General features: G+C 38.4%; 1 protein-coding gene across 1 annotated transcript in view; it reads left to right on the top strand.

Moving 5' to 3' along the window:
- Positions 1 to 1,298: 1,298 nt before the first annotated feature.
- Positions 1,299 to 21,800, top strand: part of OGFRL1 (opioid growth factor receptor like 1) — a 75,629-nt gene continuing 55,127 nt past the window's right edge. Inside the window, exon 1 of the mRNA XM_056487038.1 lies at positions 1,299 to 1,396. Coding sequence (XP_056343013.1) covers positions 1,358 to 1,396 — 39 coding nt within the window. The 5' untranslated portion in view covers positions 1,299 to 1,357. The remainder of the gene's footprint in view (positions 1,397 to 21,800) is intronic.

Raw genomic sequence — 21,800 nt, 5'->3', positions numbered from 1 at the left:
CTATGAGAAGTTACTACCATTGGAGCCTGTTTTCTGGTCTAATATACGATCTTTATTTTTGTGCTGACCCAGTACGTGGTCTTTATATTTATCTGTCATGAGAAGCCACAAACTTAATCCTTCTGCACTGGGAGGTGAGGGGCAATGTACAGTTCAGCACAGTTTCAGGCTGGATGCTGCATCATGGAACAGCAGCTGGCACAGCACTTGGCTCTGCCAACAAGGAGGAAGAAATGCTTCACACCACCTGGGTGTCATCCACTTCTGCCAGCTGATACCAAACAACAGGTGAACCTGTTGCATCTTCCTTTTTGGCCAGTTCTTAAGGTTTGCAGGCTTAACAGTGATTCCCTCATGACTTTGAAATGGACGGGAGTAAACAACACTGTACTGTTCACTGATGCTATAGCAGAGCATAGTGTTCATACTCCTCTTTAGCTTTCACTTGTTGCTGCAGCTGGTTGGTGGAGATGTGTTTACCAAAGGCATCTTTGTTTCATGTGGCACATCCAAAATGAGTTCAAGTACCTTCAAAAGGTGTCAGGAGTGCAAATTGATAAATATTATGTTTTGAGTGTATACATTTCAGTTAATAAGTGTTATATCCCAGACTTCTTTTTCTTTTGTTGTGTGCTCATAACTTAGATTTCAGAACTGTCATGTGTATTCCTTCCTCTACTTTAGGTTGGTTTACTGTAGTTCTCCTTACTTTGTTTTTTCTGTGCTCTTCTCAATCTCTATTTCTTTGGGTTTTGCCTAATATTGTAGTTATTGTGTATCTGTTCATGTGTATCTGTTTGCTCATCTATCTTCATGGGAGCTCTCTATGTCCTTTTTCCTCTAGAATGATCACATGAATAAATTCTTCTCAATCTTAAAGTCTCTGGGGATTTTGCTTTTCTGAAATGATATTAAATCTGAGATTGATTATGTGGTTGCTTTTGAATGTGTAATCTGTACATTTCTTAATATAATAAATGAGGAGTCATTATGCCTATCTCTGGTGGCAAATTTAAATTTTTCAGTGTTGTTTCTGAATGCTTATGCTGCCTTAGCAGCTGACCTTTATCTACACGAATTGAGAGACAGCTGAATTCAGCAGCAATGTGTCACTTTAAACACATTCTAAGTTTTAAATGACGGTACCAGAAAAGAACACAGTTGTAATCACGGTTGTTAAAAGCTATCTGACTTCTTGCAGACAGTCCTAATAATGAGAACTATGTGATCTGAACTGCTGAACTTCTGGAATTACAATAACTTCTGTTCATGTATGTGATACAGATTCCTGGAAATCTGAGGAGCAGTCTTTGGCGGAGGAAGAATGTAATTCTCCCCGGAGGTGTGGGTATCTCTTATGAAGGGGACTGAAGTAGGATCAGCTGATATCCAGGAAGTAAGTTCTTGGGCTTTTTTCACCAGGTATATTGCTAGTGAGGTGCACTATAGTATTCATTCACTTAGGTGGATTAGAAGCTGACTGAAGTCTTTAATAATTATACATTGAGAAGAGAATTTTGGGAAGAGACCCGAGAAAACTAGGCACTACATGTTGTTCATGACTTTACCAAGAGTTTTGACATCTCCTTCCCAAATATTTGGATGTTTTGTGTCTCATTTGGTGCATAATTTCAACTGCTTGTCTGCAACTGCCTGCTTAATGCAGGGGGAGCCTGTTGCTTCAGGCATTTTAGAGCTCAAATGCAGTTGGGAGAATTGGATTCATCTGTAACAGTTGGAGATACTCATGCTGTATCATAACAGCTGTGAACTTGAGTTCATATAACTAATGTGTGCTTAATCTTCACTACTGTCAGTGACAGGAAGAGGAGGAATAATACTTTCCCGTATTTAATGATGATCTTAAAGTTTTTGACAAGCAAATTTGAAAATGTAAACTATAAAGCAACTTAGGAAATAATTGCCACAAGTTAAGCTACATAGAATTTGCAAAACTTTTTAATTTGCATTTTCATATGTTGATATTCCAGTGTTAATGTGATATGATTAAAAACTAATTTACCTGTCTGAGTTACCCTATCACCTTGTCTGTATGGAAGATAACAGAAAAGGTAGAGACCCTGTTTTTGAATTCTAAGAGCACTTGGCAAGTTTTGGTTTAGTTGCTTTGTTTGTTTTTGTAGTTCTTTCTTTGTCACCAATAATCCATTAATCTGATTTAGAAACATGAAGACATTGAACAGTTAGGATGTTGTTCCTTTTGTCTTACCTGTATTTTACCTGTTCAGGTATGTTTCACCTTATAAAGATCAGTATATATCTGTTGATTGCTATTTGAGTCTTGGACACTTTCTTACAAAACACCTCTATACGAATACTTTACAAATTATATATCAGAGTGGTAAAGACAAGTCATTGCCTTCTCCTGCATAACAGTCCATACTGTGTGACAAAGTGCCTCACAGTTTTAGATTGACCTTCTTTTGACTTTCATACAAATATAATCTGTGTTTTTAAATGGAAGGGTAGCCATATATGGAGTGGAATTGCATGTGGTTGCTGATACAATGTCCTTCATCTAATTAATTCCATTTTATAGCCTTCCTACATTTTCCCCCTTTAAGGTGTAGGTATTAGGCCAGTATTTTTACAAATTAAATGATAATTTTAGTGTCATGAGTAGGTGTAATTAGGCTGAAACACTTCAATTTTGCAGTCAGTGTTTTGCGTTTGGGGTTTTTTTTGTTTCTTTATTTATTTGTTTTGTTTTGTTTTTTGTAACTATCTGTATATATTGTTTTACAATATGATTTAAGTGTATTTCTTAGCTGGCTTGTGATAAATAAAATGGAACTTGCCAAGAGAGGAATTATTTTCCTTTTTTCCTAAAGAATTGTTATAGTAAATGTATTTTCTTACCGTCCTATTCTTGAGTAGATCTCACACAGGAAGCACCATTACCTCCTCATATTGCCAACTTTGTGATAAGTAGGGGTCCTTACTGGGAGTTTCATAGCTTGTCATGATAGCTCTCCTAAGGATAGGGTGAGTGGATCCTGTGGCTTTGGTGTGGTATATAGATGCCAAGTGCTAGGAATTCCTGGAATGTAGAGTGCAGCACTGATAAAGTTTGCTTTGTTTCCTTAGTGACTTGACCCATTGAGAAAATTGATTCCCTAGGAAGGTTTAGCAGCTCAAAGTTTATATTGAATAAAGGGAAAGACCCTAGCATAATTCTGCTTGTTTTCACCTGCTGCCTGAAAGATTAATTTTCTTAACCTTAGTATAGAAAATATAACCCTGAGTTTTGAAAGTGATTTATAGAGATCCTTCACACTTATCAGTTTGAGTAAATACGCCACAGGCTTCTGCGTTCCAGCTACAGTCTTTTCATAACCTTCTCGGTTTACAGTGTGGTAATTTCATTTGGGGGTAAGAAAGTTTCAAGAAAAAACACCTTCTAATTAGAGTGATATAATCACTCTGCTTGCCTGCTGCGGTTTCATATGACTTCAGAAAAATAGTTGAGTGATTAATCTTTAATTTTCCCCGTCATTAACTTAATAAGGAAATGGGAGATAGAACAAAAAACAAACAGCAGAACTGTACAACTGAGACGTTGTTATGCCAAATCTTTTTGGCTTTTTCATTTGGTGAGAAATGCCATTCTGCCAACTCCATGTGAAGTGTAGCAGCAGCTGGTTAGCTCAGATAATTCATAGAAATCTGGAACTTTATTGAAGCCTTTGCAGAGCTTGCTATACAACTTCTTCCCTCTTCCCCACAGTCCCCTCTGGGCTGGGTGGTGGGGTTTTTTCCTAGGGTTTTATTTAGAAGCAAATATTGCATAAGCTAAACTTTTAATATCATATAATTTTCTTGCACCCATTTTTTCTGAAGGAAAGGAAGCCATCCCAGACACTAGTGCAATACCCTTAGGAAGGGTTTGGTTCTATTTCTGTGCTGGTTACTATCTTTAGTTGCTGTGATAAGTGAACTTTGTTGTAGAGTAATGCAGTTTTTGTATGAATGTGACAGGATTGGTCGAGTCTCTCGGGGAGCAAAAACAAATACAACAGTGGAAGCAAGTTTCCCTTTTTGTATGTCTTTAATTCTTACTGTGTGTAAAACAGGCAACATAACTGGAAATGCAATGTTTGAATAGAAAATATGCCTGGCTGTTTGCAAATGTTCATCTGAAAGTTGTACTTTTTTTATTAGTAAATACTATAAAAACAGTCCGATGTACATCTGCAGGCAGCAACACAGCATCAGAAGTTGAAGTGATCTTAACTAACCTGTTTGGAGGCTTCTGCATGTTAATAATATAAAATAAACAGCCAAGGAATGTATGTTGCTGTTGACAGTGAGCGACTGTAAACATCCTCGACTGGAAGCTGTGAAGCAGCAGATGGGGCTTTCAGTCGGATGTTTGCAGCTGCCAACTGCCACAGACGTCAAGAAATGTTTGACACTAAAACATAGCTGGCCGTTTAAAACTTTTATTTCATTTATCACAGGCATATGAATTAGGCCAAACTTTTCTACATACTGCTTAATCTTTCTTGTGATGTCTGTGTCTTAATATCTAGAAATTATCCCCTCTCTGTTAGGAAGACTCCAAAATGGAGTCAGGCAATATTTTTAACTGCAAACTCAGTTCTAAGTTTTCAGAGTTGCTTGTTTGTACAGGTTGCTTGGCTTTGTTTTTAGACTCCACTAGAAAGTTTTCACAAGATTATTTCGCATCTATCATCTCTCCAATGGTTCATTTAGAATTTGAAATCCTAAGCCTTGTAGGAAGTAATCACTTAAAGGACTTCTGGGAACTGGAAATTCACCAGTAAGCAAAACTTTGGCAGGGGGGAAGTATTAAAAATTTATTTTTCCTGGAAGAGGACCCCAACCCAGGGAGATTTCATGTGTCCGGGTTTACCTTAGATGTATCATAGCATCTCAGCTGCTTGAGGTTCAGTGACCTTCACCCTCCCTTGCAAAAAAAAAAAAAAAAAAAAAAAAAAAAGAGGAAGTGCTAAAAGTTGATTCATACTTTTCATACTTTTCTAGAAGTCAATTGAGGCAATTTCAATATTCCAGTCCTGCCAATGAATTATATGTGTGGGTGGACCCTGTTGCTAAAATAATGACCATAAGACCTAGAGAAGAATTTATGTGATTGGGACACTACTTAAGGGTGATTGCTGTCATACCAGAAAAAGAGCAGTGAGGTTGTAGCACATAACTGATTTAAGTTGATACTGATGGTACTGAAAGCACTAGTGAATTCCTTCTTGAGAGAACATAGAGACGATATACATCTGCTTGCGTTAAATATCTGGGCTTTTGGTAAAGTGAATTGTGTTGTTAATTGGTTTTTTTGTTGTCTTTTTTCCTCAAATATGTTTGTATGCATGTTTGTATAAAAGTATGAGAGGACATGATCTAAACATTAATCTGTCCCTTTACATTTCACATAAGATATAGATACCCTAAGACTTTCCAGGCTTTGTGACTTAAGAAGTTAATGCCCTGGTTAGAGTTCTTAAAAAAGATTATTGTCATGTAGGTAAAAAAGTATCTGCAGTGTCAAAACCACCATATTTTGTATTTGAGAAACTTCACTAATCTGTGTTTTGCAAATAGCATCCAATGAAGATTTGTATACTTGTCAGGTTCAAATTATATTGTATTTCAGTAAGGCTTGAACGTTCTGTTAGGATTAGCACTGTACATCATCTTGCACACTTCTTGTTCATAGTTAGGTATGAGGTGTCCCAAAAAGAAATGTAGGAAGGCAGAAGACATATCTTCTCAGCCAGTTATTTATTTGGCTGTAAATATCTTGGAAGATGATGGTTTAGTTGGATAGTATAGTAGACTTGAAATTAGGGCAAACAGTGAAGCTGTGATTTTAGGTTGATGATTTTTTTTTTTTCTTTGCTGATGGAGCAGGTGACATGGGCAGAGATTTCCAAAAGCCTTTTCTTGCAGATCTAGGTGACAAGCTTTTAGTGAACTCCGAGAAAGAAAACTCAACAAATACAGCATTTGACTTAAAATAATAGCAAATTTAATTCAGGGCCAAGGTAGATGTTCAGGGTATGGTTTACATGGGTTGAAAAAATAGCTTCATTTTTGGTATTTATGGAGGAAGAAAAATGGGAATTACAGGCAACAGTCAACGTTAAATTTGAAAATTATAGAGGTGGATGTACTAGTGACAAAGTAGAATAGTAATCAACAGAGTTATGGTTTAACAAATAACAAGTGCTTAGAGAAGTCTTTCTGGGCTTAAAACTGGCTTTATTGACAACCACTTTCTAAGTAAACTTGTAATGAGGTTTATGAGATTTGGATGCACTTGAGAAATGCCATCTAGGTAGAAGATTCTTGACATAATCTCCTCATCTGGAAAGCTTCGCAATAGTTTTGAAGAGGATTGAGCAATAGGAAAAGACTTGCATAGGCAGAGTATTTAATATCAAAAGCATTAAGTACCTCCTGTGAAGATTTACATATTGATAATATTTGTGCTTTGGCAGGAAATTCTTTCAATACCCATTCTATTACTCTTCTTCCTGAATTACGTACTGTCTCAAAGTTCAGCGTGTTTCCTCTTGGAAAATGTAGTAATATGTTGGGACTGTTTTCTTCAGCCTCCAATCACTCTACATGCACATGAGTTTTCTTCGTAAAAAGCAGCTTCAGATATGTAATCTGCTCTTCTGCCAACAACCTCTTAAAAACTGTTAGGGCTGAACTTCAGAAGAATTTATGGGGGAAGAAAATAAAACAAAAGGTTCATGAACTGAAATAAGGACAGAAAGAGATCACTCTCCAAATATTGTCACAGGCAAAACAGACTTGACTTGGGGATATTAATTGAATTTATTACCATTCAAAATTAGAGCAGAATAATGAGAAATAAAACAAAGCTTAAAAGCACCTTTTCCCCACTCCTCCATCCTCACGCTCAACCTCCTTCCCCACAGTGACAAAGGGAGATGGAGAATGGTGGCCATGATCAGTTCATCACAGATTGTTCCTGATGGTGCTCAGGGAGAGAAGTCTTTCTCCTGCTCAAGCGTGGGATCCCTCCCTTGAGAGACAATTCTCCAGGAACTTACGTGAATCCTTCCCATAGACTTAAGTTCCTCATTAACTGCTCCAACATGGGTCACTCTTCCACAGGATGCAGCCCTTCAGGCACAGCCTGATCCTGTGTGGATCCCCCACAGGCTTAAAAGTCCTACCAGGAAACCTGCTCCAGCATTGGCTCCTCTCTACTTGAGTCTGTGGGTCCCTGCCAGGAGCCTGCCCAGCACAGACTTCCAGCAGGGTTACAGCATCTTTTGGGCTTCCACCTTCTTAAGTGTGGGTCCCCTTCATGGGCTGCAGGTGGATCTCTGCATCCCCACGGAGTGCAGGGAAATTTCTGCTCCAGTGCCTAGAGCACCTCCTCCTCCTCCTCCACTGACCTTGGTGTTTTGAGTAGTGTTCCTCTTGCATATTCTCACTTCTCTCTTCTTAGAGCCAAATTATTTTTGCACAATGACTTCTTTTCCTTCTTAAATATGTTATCATGGGGCACTACTACCTGCTCAGACTGGCTCGATCTTGGCCAGCAGCGGTTCCATCTCAGAGATGGCTGTCCTTGACTCTGCCAGACACAGGAAAAGCCTCTGGCAGCTGCTCACAGAAGCCACCCTTGTAGTCTGCACTGCTACCAAAACCTGGCCATGCAAACCCATTACCAGAGTGTTAGAGCAGTGGCCCTTATTTTCTGTCTGAAATAGCAGCTGGCTGCTAGCTTTATCATGCCTTAAATATTGGTGTATGTTGTCTTACCTGGTACTTATTGAGGTCACCATCTCCCTGAGAAGGCAGGGTGTTGTTTTCAGGCCATGGCTTTCAGATTTGGATAGGTCAAGTCAAGCCTCTTCATGCATCTGCAGAATTTACAATGTATTCTTAAAAAGCTTCTTTACTCCCCAGCGTTGTTTGAAAGAAAAGAACAGGTCTTGTCTGAGGGGTCTTGGTTTTGACTCTGGCAAGAGGAAGGAGGGAAGTAAAGAGGAAAGTCAACCAGCACTATTTACATCTGCATGCTGTTTATGGAAATCATCTTAAACTTGACAGGGCAACTGTTGGAAACAGCCCAATCCATCCACCTACATATGCACTTGTTATGAAGAAAATGCAGGTAATGATGTGAATGGAAGGTTTTCAGTACTGAGCTGCTGTTCCTACTCAAGCTGCACTCAAAACCATATATTGTTCAGATACGTGCTTTAACTCTTTGCCAAAAGTGAGTGTTTAATCACACTGTTTCTTGGGAAGGTCTCTGTTAATTATATATGAAATAGGCATTAAAGAATGTGCTTGTGTTGTTTAGAAACAGAATTAAAGAAGACTAACTAATTCTGTATCACTAAAAAATCTGAATTAGAAAGGATGATTCTTTTGAGTTAAAGTGAATTTAGTTGAATTTGGCACGTAAGTTTTTCCCCTTTAAGCAGAAATTTATAGACCAAGATGCATGAATGCCAATTTTTTTTCTGTTGATATATGCAGGCTGTTTTGGTTTTTTCCTAAAGCTTCAAATAGTTATTATGAAACAAATAAATGAACAAAGGATATGGGAAGGAAGCCACGTGCCATGCAGTGACATAGTGTTTTTCCAGATGATAGCTTGAGGCATCTTTTTGACTGTGGATGTCAACGTAGCTGCTTTTATTTAACAATACATCTCTTAATTTAATATGGTTAGCCAGCATTTTCCTCCAATTCAGGCTTCCTGTTATTGGCACTTGTTTTTTTCTTGTGAATAAATTGAAGATAATTTCTATTACTTTGTCTTGTGTTGCTGAAGTATTTTTTCTTCCCCCTCTTCTTTGTAGATCCTTTGAATAAATACATACCTCCTTTCATAGTGCAGAGCATAGAAAATTAATTCAAGAATTTCTGCCTGTAGCAAGGCAAGACTATCAGTGGAAGAGAGGGATATTGCTCCGAGCAGTTTTTTTGCAGTCTCCTTTGGGCATCCAGGTGTATTTCAGTCAGTAGTAGGTTTTTGAGCATTGACATCTGAGCCATTCTGTGTTCTTCATTGCACTCCTTTTGTAGCCCTTCTAGTGTGAGGACAGAGGGCTTTTAGCTGTCCAGGATGCTGTGCAGAGATCTCTTGTCTCTTTGCTTTCACCACATCACTCATTTCTTTGCCTTTCCTTGACTCGCCTTTATTCATTAGATGCAACTTTAACTGCTTGCTTTTGTCTTCATCACAGCCTGTACATGAAATAAGTCCCACATCCAGTTGTTCTGTAATGCTATTAGTCTCTGTTATGGACCTGAACTTTTTCAATCCTTTTCAAACCTTTTTCCTTGGTCTCAGAAATAAAAGGTTAATCAGTCAACAACCTTTTTAAGTACTTTGCTGTAGTAAAAGCTTTGGGAAGAGTTTTTGCACTCTGCTGATTGCCATAGGCTGTTAAGAAATGTTCTTACAGTAATGTTTATAGTACTCTTTTTCCTCTTGCCCTCCTCACCTTCTGTATACTTAGAGAACAGGATTAATATTTTCATATTGCAGTGTTGACTTTGCAGAGTTGATAGCCACATTTCTGATGTGTGCTGCTATTTCTGGGAAGCTGTCTGCTTTGTTCTGTGCAGAACAGTGAAAACATTTTACTTCCTCCAGAAAGGTTTTCACCAGTCTGCATAACAACTTGTATATCCTTAATGTTCCTTTATATATATTTTTATATATATATATAAACATGAAAGTAATTGTATTAAGATGTTCCACTATACAAGGCTGATATACTCTGCCTTGTATTTTTATTAGGTTGTGTACATATGTGTATATACACACACACAACCCCCTGTATCAGGGAAGAAGGAGAAGAAAGAGGCAAAGGAAGCTGTGCAAATGGTTTGGCTTTTTTCCTACCCGTTGCCTAGATGTGCATGCTATGTGAAGTAAACCAGCCTTGTGTTCTAGAATTTCTTAATACAATTATTTGCTAGCATTTTGCCTGTAGTGGATGACATTATTCAGTGGAATACGTGCTTATCTGAAGCTCTTGCTCAGATATTAGTGGCTTAAAAATATAAAGCTGAATACTTAGTCTACCTGCATTAGGTACAAATGCTGCTGTTCCATTAGAGCAAGTATCTTATTAGTGTCTCAGCAATTTAATTTATGGAGGATAGAATGATCTGTGAAGTTCCTCTTCATTTTGATTGTTAAAAGCTATGTAACCTGAAAGCCTTTTTAGATATCTGATGTGATTCTGGGATTCATAGCAGTGGTTAATTCTCTCACTATAAGTGTTCTTCATCAACATCCCAAAATGTTTTCAAAACATACAGAATTTATTTTAAACAAACTAAACAATGATGAAATGGCAGCCTATGTGAGGCACATTTACTTCCTATCTCCTTGAAATCATTCCTGCTATGAGGGGTTTTGGACTTTTGTTTGAGTAGTGATGCCTCTTAAGAAACTCCAGTCAGTAATTGGAGCTTCTATGTAATGCAGGGAAAGCAGTGAAAGCAAGCAAACTGGCTTAGGTCCTAAATTTACAGGGCAAGGGCAAGATGCAACTAGGAGCAGAGGGAAAAGCACATAAATCAACACTCACATGGCTCTGCAGAGTTGGCACAATGTCCTGTATGCTAAACCTTCTCCAGCTCTTCTTAGAGAAACTTGCATGCACAGAAGCATCTTCAGAAATACTTAAAAGACACAGGCCAGACTTACTTGAAATGTGTGTATTTATTCTGCAGAGCTTGTTAGATGAGGCCCAGGGTTATGACTCTACAGATACACAGTTCTGAGCAAAGGTGACAGCTGTTGACAGGTCAATAATACAGGTATCTGAATCAGTGAAGTACCTCAGAAGTGCTTATTTTATGAATACATAAGCTTCTTCACAAAGAGACTAATAGGAATTATTAATGTTCTGAAAATAAATATGGTTGTGTCTTAAGGTGAAAACCCACTGGAAATGTAGTTTCTCTGTCCCACTGTGAGTTAGTGTGGTTATCATTACCTTTGAATACTCTGTGGGATTCTAATTGTTCATGAAAATTGGTAGGAAATATCTATGATAAGCATTATATTTCTGAACTTAGTACAGCTGTATTGCAGTTAAATATATTTGAGCTGCACTATTCTAGGCTTACATTAAGGAATAAGGAGAGGCCCTTTTACATGACAATTTACATGTTTTATTTTAGATATGTATTTTGGAATGGGATGACTTGTCCTCAGTTGCCCTACTTATTTCTCTCCTTTAGCTTCAAGCCAGTCTGGGATAACTACCTCTGGTATACGTATCTTTGCTCTTAGAAGTCAGTTTATAGTCAGATGAATTTAGTATTTTTTTTCTTCAAAGGAAAATTCAAAAGGTAGAAAGCTTTTTAACACAAGGGAAAAGATCAAATACGAGCTGAAAAGGTGTAGCACTTTTGAATGGCTTACAAAAATCTTACTAGTTGTGGAAAAATCCATAATCAGGTGAGATAGTAAAGATAAAATGTCTGAGAATAGAGGTGGAAACGGTGCTTTAAAATATTCTTTCCCTTCCTCCTGCCACAAGGAATCCCTAAATAGATGTCTGTCAGCTTTTATTCCATGAATATAAATTAGCAGATAATGAAGTGATGTATAAAATTAGTAAGAAAATGTCATGGATGGCGGGAGGACAGCTGGACAGTGAGAGAAAAAGAAAGACTTTTATTAGACACAAAAGGATTTTAATGTTGGTGCTCATGATCAGGTAGTAGTCAAAATTATATAGTAGTGCTTAAAGCCAATATGCTATAGACTTGTCAGGCTTGTCATTAAAAAACTGGGGCGTAGTCAGACACAAATGTTGATGGCATTCTTTCAACTTTAGCAAGCCAGGAGGATGTTTAACCACAGCTTTTAAAATAGGACATAGCTTAGAAGATGCCAATAACTTGTATCAAGGAATTGGAGAGCAGTAATATTAAAAAACTCTGTGGATTGCTAATCTAAAATTAGCATATTCCAGATTACAGATAGAAACTGAATTGTACCAGGGCTTAACTGGCTGAGTAGAGTTTACAACTGCTTATAGACTGTCAGCTTGATGTGGTTTTGGACAGAAATACTGAAATAGGACTTGGACCAAAGTAGGTAAATTGAGTAGATCCTACCAGGAAATGGAACTCACTTATTACATTGTCTATTTATTTTATTTCCTGTTAAGTCAGGCAGATTGATAGCCTCATACAAACACTAGCCTTTATGATATATTCCGTGATACTCGGTTTGGCAGCCCAAACATCCTGGTAGAAAAAGTTGAAATTGTAAAAAGTCTAGATATGATGTATCTGATGAACAGATTTAAAACTATTGATGAAGAGCAGTCACTGAGTCCCTGGGGTAGAGAGTGGCAGGCTTCGATTCTTTATTTTCTCTTGTTTTTTTTCTCTAGAAAAATCCTCAGGTATTCCTGTTAGCTTGCAAGTGAATTAAATATTGAAAAGGTACAATGAAGATGAAAATGGATCATATGGTAGGTTGCTTGTAACTCTTAGTAAGCAAGGTGGTACTGTTCACCTTGAATGCAACCAAAACACATACATGTACACATTTAGAAACCAGAAGTGTAGGATATGTTTACACATCTTCCAGTCTGAATTCTAAGTGAGGACTTAGAAGAGTAACACTATATAAGCCTAAGTGGTATTTTGTACTTTTTTCAAGACAGTATGTGCTTTGAGAGTAGCTGGACCATGGCTATGTCTTAGTACATAGCTTCTGTGTTGGAAAAGGAAAGGCAAGGTTGCTGTCTATTGCAAGGCAGTGGGCTGTGCCAGGAGTTGGGGAAATAGAGGGAGGCATGAAGAATGAATGTCTGGCTTAGCAAAGAAAAAAAAAAAAAAGAGAGAAAAAGCAAACTTGTAAAGCTGAAAATGTGGAATGGCCAAGCATGGGAGAAACAGTACCAAAAGCTTGAAAACAAGTGCTGCAGATTTGAATTTTTGAAATACTTAAATATTTTCAGTCTGTTTTTTGTATTGAGCAGTAGAGCATGACTCTGTCAGGCAGAATATGTCAGCAGTGTACCTCTGATGCATCTGATCAAAAGCATTCCTGCGTGCCTCAGTGACAGGGTGGAAGCAGAGAACTGACGGGCTCTGTGGGGAGTGAGGGTGTGCACAACAGCACAACAGTGAGAGGGATCAGCCTTTAACTTACAGTGTCCTAAAGAGATGTACTTTTGTGTTTGAGAGAGAGACTGGATGCTTGATGCCTTCTGAAAATCAAGCCTTCAGAGGATTCATGTAGTCAGCAAAGAATGCTGATGGTTTTTGTTTGTGTTGTTGGTTTTTTTTTCATGAAGCATGGTTGTGCTGTTTTGACCCCTAAAGAGGATCGTCAGCGTCATCTTACAGCTTGTGTTGGGTGGTATTTTTGAGAGGGATAAAACTTGGCTATATAAAAACAGCATGTTGAAAGTGTCATTTAAGTGTTCAGAGAGTTGGCTGGTCTCAGACCTGAAGTAGCTGCACTGTGGATTACTTCTAACACTGAGCAAGCTCTATTGCTGTGAGCTGAGGTTAACAGATCAAATTCCTAAGTTAGTCGGTCTCTGATTCATCTTTTAAATGTTGTTCCAGATCTTCAAAGTAAGCCAAAGTCTCTACAGCAACAAATAGTTCCACTTCTCTGAGCATTTTGAACAAGTAAATAAGTCCAGCAAAATCTAAATGCAGTTTGGCAAGACAGGATAATGCTGGAAACACTTGCCAGAATGGACTTGGCAAAAGCTCTTCTGTTTTCAGTAGATTTGGAATAAAATCTGACAAGATCTCAGCTCTCTCTCCATGGGAACTATGTGACTCTCTTAAATATCCTTACTATTGGGTGGGTTGTGTATAAAGGGTATAGCTGTAGAAGCACTGTATGTCTTTCTTGCACGGTGTCCTTTATCTCTAAGATGTGAAAAATGGGTTATAGCTACATTAGCAGAATCGTTCTGATGCTTGTTAAATAAAGGGGAAAGTATGCCTGTAAATATGAAGGGACAATGCTTTCTCAGGTGTTTAAAACCTATAGTTGTTTTGTCCCAGTCTAGCCTTAGTGAAGGTCTGATTTCTGTCAGCAGAACACAGTCAGGAGGGCTTCTGGGTTGACAGCCAGCAGATTAATATCCCATGGAAACAAATCCCAGAAGATGGTAGAACCAAAAAATAATGGAAATAAGTCTAGATCAGTACCCTCCAGGTATTATTTTTTTCTTCTTCAAATTTCTAGTGGTGCTTGTGGTAGCACAAATACAGATTAGATGCTACTGTTTCAGTTAAGGCTGTTTTCGACAGTGGGGAGTATGGTTTGGGGCATTAGTTTAAATTTCCAGGCATGTGACAATATGGAAAATAATATTTTTATACTTTGTGCAAACAGTAAGCAGGTGAAGAAAGAGAAACAGATTAAGGCAAACTGAAGTTCTGGGAGCAGGGGATAAATAAATGGCAGTCTAAAGAGAGCAAGAAAACTGCCATAGAATTTGAAAGTTGTTTCATTTTCTTTTTTTAGTTTTGAATTCCTGACCTGACTGAGCTGAATATTCAGTCTGTAGCAAGATGCTGGTGGCGTCACTGATGGTGCCTAAGATGGATGTTCAAAGCAATTTAAATGCTAAAAATTAGACAGGATCTCCCTCTGGAGGTCTTTAAAGGCATCTCTGTCCATGCAGGGAATTTTATGCGTTTTTTTAGAAAGACTTCATCATTTAGTTCCTAAACTTTGGAATTATCTTGGATCAGATGGTTACTTCTATCTCATCCTGGATGTTCAGTGGAAGCACAATATATGACAGAACCAGACTGGTCACTGACTGAATGGGAGAACTAACCTGTCCTGTATAAGTGAGTTTTTTACACTATGCTGAAAATAAGTTGGTTAAGGCAGTTCATGCAGATAGATTAAATAGAAGGTTTTGGCAAAAAGATCTGGTCTAATCTTCTGGCAAGTGACTAAAGGATCTAGGGAAGAAATTACATTTGGCAGCTTCTTTAAAACATGGGACCCCAAAGAAGTAACTGCAAAGGCCAATTCTCTTGCATAGCCCCCCAACAACAATAAATAGGAGGCTTGAGTATTCAGCAAGTGATAACTATATTCTTATCAGTTGTCAGAAGAATAAAAGATGCATTCTGTTCATGGTTGATGAAGAACATTTAAGTTTTATACTTTTGCACCAAGTTTCTGTGCTATCTATCTTTGTAGCTGGAAAAAAATACCCTTGGTAGAGTAGTGGGGCTGGATAGTAGCCCTCTGGTCGCCTGCCTGAACCAGGTGCCAGCTTGGAGCTCTAAAGCATTGGTAAAAATTGCATAATGCTGATGGATACAGGGTTTACAGGAGCAACTTCCACTGAGGTGAAACTGCCAGGACATTTAAACTGACAGTACTTGCCTGAATTAGACCCCAGATGTCTGCTGTAGAGTAACCTGAATCTCTCTGTAGGCTTTTTGACTATAGAGGACTGCATGGTGTAGGTGTCTTAGTGCAAGTTTAATCCTACCCTAAGTGTCTTTGTCTTACTCTTCTTTAATCTGTAAATAGACAGGCATACCTGTTGGGATAAAACCTGTGTAAGAAGTTCTCAGAAGAATCAGGATTTTGCCTGAGAATGTCAAAATGGTGTATTTTTTAATAGATCCATGCTATGTTATATTGTGGTGAAGCGTTGACAATGTTCAGAGGTAATCTGGCATTTCATTCCCCGAGTAAGTCTCTTTTCCCTTGAATAAGTCCTTCAGGATTTAGTAAGGCTTTTATTCTCTTTGAAACTATATTGTCCCTCCTGTCTGTTGCCTAATCCATGTGGATGTTTTTCTGTAGCTCTGTGCAGAACATGTGGGGGCTTTGTAAAGTTGCTAACACTGTGTTTGTTCTCTACCATCTGACAGCCTTAAGACAGGAAGCTAAAGGGTTTCAATTTCAAGATGGATCAAGTGGAGCATATTGGAAACCTGTAAACAAGAAGTCTGATCTCCCCTCTTTTTCCCCTTAAGTCTGCACCATAGCAACTATCTACACAGAAGGATTTCATGACTTGTATGAGGAAATCTGTAAAGGAGCCTTGTTGTTCTTTTGTTCATTTCTATCACAAAGATGTTTTATACAAATATATCTGGTGCTGTCCTGGAAAGTTGGGTGTTTCATTCCTGGGAGGAACTGACTGCAGATAGCAGCTTTGTTAAAAGATCTTTTTTTTTATGTTACATTTCCTTCCATGTCTGTGTGCTGAGCTGAAAATCCGATTGTAAAAGAGATGCAAACACATACTGAAAAGAGCTTGCAAGTTTCCTAATCTGAGCATTCTCCTTCTCATGATGAGGATCTCCAGGTTTTTCACATTAGTAAAATGGAATCAAAGTGGTAGCTTTAGGAAAAGGAGAACGTGAGTGTTTCAGTATAGGGTTTGAATAATTAAAATTTGGAACTTGACACATTTTTACCTCAGGCATTTTGTAGTTGCTGCGTATGAGAACAGTGTTATTTTGGAATGTTTCAAATCTTATGTCATTACTGATGTAATACTAGTTTAACCCTTATACTGCCAAGTGGACATACATTGAGGGGAAGAAAGTGTAAGTGCGTCTCTTAAGACACAAGCAAAAAGCTACAAGCATGAAATAAAGGTATGAAAATCATCTTCCTTGTACTAGTGTTGGCTGGACCCAGGTCTAAGCCTGTCTACCACTTTTCTGTGGTTATAGATGTCAGTTTTCTCCACCACCAACTGAATGTTTGTGAAGTGCTTGCACATTGGGGCTGTGTACTCTCCTTGAGATGCCCACAGTTTGCCTTGTGTTCACAAGTTCTTATTGTCTACAGCTCCTCTTGGCTATGTAAGAATACTCATCTACTCATAGCTAAAACAGATTTAAAGTACATCTAGAAAGGGTAATGGTGCTTTGAGTCCTTCAGACTTCTGGAGCTTACTCTCTGAAGTCATGGGACATGGGTGATTAGACTTGGTCATATCATTGTCAGTGCTTCTCTTGCAGAGTTTTCTGAACTGATGGCAGACTATACTTGCTGGGTGTATTGACTTAAAGATAGTGTCATATGCATTCTCCTCCATGAAAGCTGTACAACAAGAAAATGCTCTTAATTGCATCTGTAGAATGCTCTCTGTTTTGGATACTGGTGAGATATTTTGTCCCTAGATATTCAGCAACTCCTAGTGGAATGTGTACAGATAAAGCACTTTTGCTTAGAAGTAAGTAATTTTTAACTTTTCAAAGATGTTTCTGTGCTTGCAGCAAATCTGTTATGTTATGTGAGTATATGAGTAGAAACAGGATGTGCTAAAATTGCATCATGAACTAGAATCAGAGTTGAGACATCCATCATATATTGAGAAATAGTTTGCACTGAATTTCTTCAGCTCTATTACGGAATATCTTGCAGAATATCAGTTTTTTACTGAAAATAAATCTGAAGATATATATCCTCTAGTTCTCATTATAAGCAATAAAGCATCACTTTTATTTGATTGCATTTTGGCTTATGTTGCTAATACTCTTGAATTTGCTGGAATGGATTTGTGGAACCAGTTTTTTCCTCTTAGGAGGGAAATATCAGCTGGTGGGACAAACATTTATTTGAGCTGACCAAAAATGTAACTAATGTATCTTGAATGCAGTTATGCTTAGTGGCAAGTATATATTACAGGTTTTAACTGTGATTTATATCAACTCTTATTTTAAGCCTCTAGACACTTTAAACAAGGAGCAAAATATTTGCATTTTAGAAAATGAGGTGTGTGCTTTCAGATCTTCTCACAGAAATTACTGTTGCAATGAATTCTAATGCAGAAGATTTGTGCCAACTTTCTACCTCTCCAAAGAATTCAAAGGCACGTGACGTAGAATTGAACATTTTTTAATCCTCACTTCCACATTTATCACTTCAGAATGAAGGACTTTTTTAAAAAACTAAAATCTGAACCCAGCTTAACTTTCAATTTCCTCTTTGGTTCCCATTTTAGCATGTCTTGGCACTGCTCTTGTGTTGGCAGAAGGTGTTACTTTGCTGAGCTCTAGGGAACAAAGTTTCCTTGCACTGGCATGAGCAGCAATAAGGACAGATTTTTTGTTATGAAGAGGGTGCATCTATTACTGTGCTTCTAAAATTTAGGTTTTGACCTTTTCTGAAGTGTCTAATGGTGATGACAGAATCATTTCTGCTACCATCCTGTGGTAACCTCAGTGCAGTTTGTGCAGCCCATTGAGGCTGTGAGCAGGCAAAGGTGAGTTGCTGCAGCCTCGAAGAGAAGGTAGAGTGTGTCTAGCTGGAAACATAAGTCGGGCTAGGAGGGAAGGCAGTCATCATGGCTGTTTAATCACCATCACGAGGTGCTCTCACTATTTTACATAGCCTCCTAACGACCAGCCCGTGTGCCACTTGCCTTCAGCCCTCTCTGGGTTTGTGTTCAGCACAGAAGGTAAAATCAGAATGTTGCTGAACTCTACCTAACACATCAGTTCCCTCAGTAAGACCCAGAGAATTGCAGTGCTGGTAAAAAATATCTCTAGAAAGGAAGTACCCGAGCTGCTTACATCCCTTTCTTCTCCCTTTAATTCTTGGCAGGCTTTCACTTAGCTTGGTCAGGAGGTTGATATGGAGTCTGTCTGAAATAACTAGCTGCCTGCCCTCGTCTTTAGCCAGAAAGGGCACAGGCAGAACTGTATGCAGTTGCTTTATTTATTTAAATTGTATTTTACCTTATTATTTTCCTATGCAGCAATTTAGATTTTCTGATGGTTTAAGATTTGTGAAAGAAAATAAAGCCTCTGTTTGGCTGGGTCTAGGAGACTCTTCTCGCAAATTAGGTTTTCTGAGAAGTAGCCTGCTCAGTAGTTTTGTGCAGAGAGAAGCTCTGGACGTGAGTAGCACCATTCCATGTTAGCACAATTCACAGCCCTGAAGAGAGGAACATGATCAAATTTTGGAACTTCAATGTGGGAGGCACTGGGCACAGAAACTTTTTAAGATATTATTTCTGTTGCCAAGCCATTTGCTTAAAAAATTCATGTGCTGGCGCCTGTCTCTGCCCTTACTTCTGCAGCTGACCCTTGAGTTCTTCCTTCCTGCTTCTTGGATGGAGCCTGTATTTTCACATTTTCTCTGACACTTCTTTGCCTCTTGCTTTGTATCAGCTGTGTCTCTCATAGTCACCAGGCAGGTTGTAGGACTGGAAGTGAGGTAAAACAAGAAAAAAATGTGGTGCCTTTTTCTCTTGTGCCTGTTTGCCTTGTGTTATACATTGACCATATGATATTATGTTTGATACATTGGCAGAATGTGTGCTGAGAGCAGCTTTTTGTTCCATTCCTGTGTTAGTAACTGTGAGAATGAAACCACTTCAATTACCAGATGGACTGGGTTTTCCAAAGGTTATAATTCTCATGAGCTCTGTGAAAATTAGAGTTTATATTTATATATCCTACCCTTGGATTATAGTTTTCTGTATTTATTTGTTTAAGTACAGGGTACAGCATGTACTATTTTGATGTACTATTTTTGATGATCACTGTATTGTTCCACTTCCTTAAAATAAATAAAATAAAAATAGACAAATACTTAGCAGCATGCTAAGGGGTGAAAAGTTTTTACTAATTAAATAATTAGTAATTAAATAAGGCTGTCAGAGTCCATGCATGAAGAATTACAGTTAGTCCAGAACCTTTGTAAATAGTTTAGGTACTCTGCCTTCATATTTTGACAAAGTTTGGGTAGTCTAAAGTTTTTCAGTGCATTTAAAAAAAATTGAAACAAATCCTACAAGAAAAAAAAGTGTTCCTTTATTGTGTACTGGCATGACTTAGGCCCCTCACATGCACATGTGGAAGTTAGGCAGTGAGAGGACAGGTGGGGATGGAAATACAGAACTGCTGCTAAATTGAAAGGAACCTCTCAGTTCATTTGTTCAGCATAAGATTTACTTCAACCACAGTTAAATAGAAGTGTTTTTTCAAGAAACCTCCATATGAAATAGCTAAAAAAATGTATCAGCATTTGACTAACACTTAATTTACTACTTTTTCATGGAAAAAAAATACTGCTGCTTCTCTTTTCTTTCAAACTATTTGTGTTCCAAAGTATCCGAATCTGTGCTATTGGTGACGTTGCTGTTTCTGTAAACACTGTCCATGGGCTGGCTCCAGGACTCTGTTTGTTCAGAGCGTGAGCTGGGAGACTCCCTTCCAACAGAGGAAATGGGACGATGTGTTAAGCTTTCGCTGGAGATTGTTCACTTCCACAGAAGCTATATCCTCTGCAGGAAAACAGAGCTTGGATCCCTGCCACAGCATGTCCGTGATGTTAGCGAGTAGGGGAAGCTGTGCCTGCTTCAGCAGCAGTCTGCTGCTTCAGAGAAGGGCTTAGAGAACAAAGTGGAGTTTGATGAAATTTAAATGCGACACTTAATCCTGTTAGAACACAGAGGGAAAAGTTTTTTGTTCCATGGAGGGGAAGGAGAGGAGCTATTGAATTTACCTGAAATCTATGCATCAGGAAGAACCATATCAAATGGAATCTGGGTCCATGCCTTGTTTCAAATACATCATCTTTGCCAAACAGAAACCTCAGCTGAGTTCCTGTACGGCTGAAGCCCTGCTTGTTTTCAACCTGCAGCAACTGTTGTTTAATACAGATGAGCAACTTGATCTTCTTTGGGTTGCTCACATACCGTAGTGATAAGCCTTACTGAAATACTACAAAAGAAGTTTTAAGTTTACTGCCTGTTTAGGAGAAAAGAAAGTATGTTCAGGTGAGGTTTTGGTTTTTTTTACTGTGTTCATGGTGAAGTGGTGATTTTATTGCTAAAAAAAAAATATTTTTTCAGTTCCAGCATTGCTGCTTCAATAATGCCTTTTCTTTTTTTCTCAAATTTTTCTTTGACATTGCTAATTAGTCAGCCTTAGCCAAAAATAGGTTAAATTACTTCATAAATTGTCAGTCAGATGTTCAGTGTGATTGCAGCATGTGGTGGTGCTGAGCACCGTGACTTCTGTGAAGTCCTTGGCACAGTTCTGGATTGCAGTGGGTACATGAACATACCCATGAATGGGTGGAGCATGGGGCAAGGCAGCACTGGTGTGACTGGTATGTGTGGACAGTGTGAAGAGGAGGACTCTGAGGGAGGCTGTGAGGGTGGAAATTGCATTTCTGTTAAGACACGATGAAGAAGAAAGCCTGAACGAGCTGTAATATAAACTGCAGTGTGGGGTGCCAAGTCTGTCCTTGTGTGATACTGGAGCTAGAGAAGAAGGCTTACTAAGGGCAAGGAAGGTTGCAGATTTTGATAGGCCTAGACTGTGACAATAGCTGCTGCTTGATTCACCTGAGGAGAGACAGGTGGCCCTAAGAGGATATAAAGATTTCTTGGAGTATTCTTTCTGGCAGGAGTTTCCTGAATCTATTCTGGTCACAACAAGATTTTTACCTTTCCTTCTTTGGAGAATGTGGTGTAAAAGTGAACCTGGAAGATGAGGAGTTGCTGCATGGGATCAAAATGTAAGGATCGGTTGAAAGAACTTCAGTTTAGATTTTATGCATAAACAATCTGCAAACCTGGATGTTTGGCTAGGTCTGTGGAGTTGCAAGTATTAATTATGTGTTAGAGTTAGCAGGCATTTTTTTTTTTTTTGAGGTGTTGGAGAGATGAAGAAAGATTTCATGTGTGACATTGGACATAGAGTAGAGGCAGTTTTCTGGACTACGTTCACAAAGTGGATGGGGTTTTTTAAATTGCAGATTGAATGTGCAGAAGAGCTTT

Source organism: Oenanthe melanoleuca, chromosome 3 (genome assembly GCF_029582105.1).
Source record: "Oenanthe melanoleuca isolate GR-GAL-2019-014 chromosome 3, OMel1.0, whole genome shotgun sequence".
In the NCBI taxonomy this organism is placed as follows: Eukaryota; Metazoa; Chordata; class Aves; order Passeriformes; family Muscicapidae; genus Oenanthe; species Oenanthe melanoleuca.
Note: the sequence above shows the minus strand (reverse complement) of the source record. Positions and strands in the feature narration are given on the sequence as shown.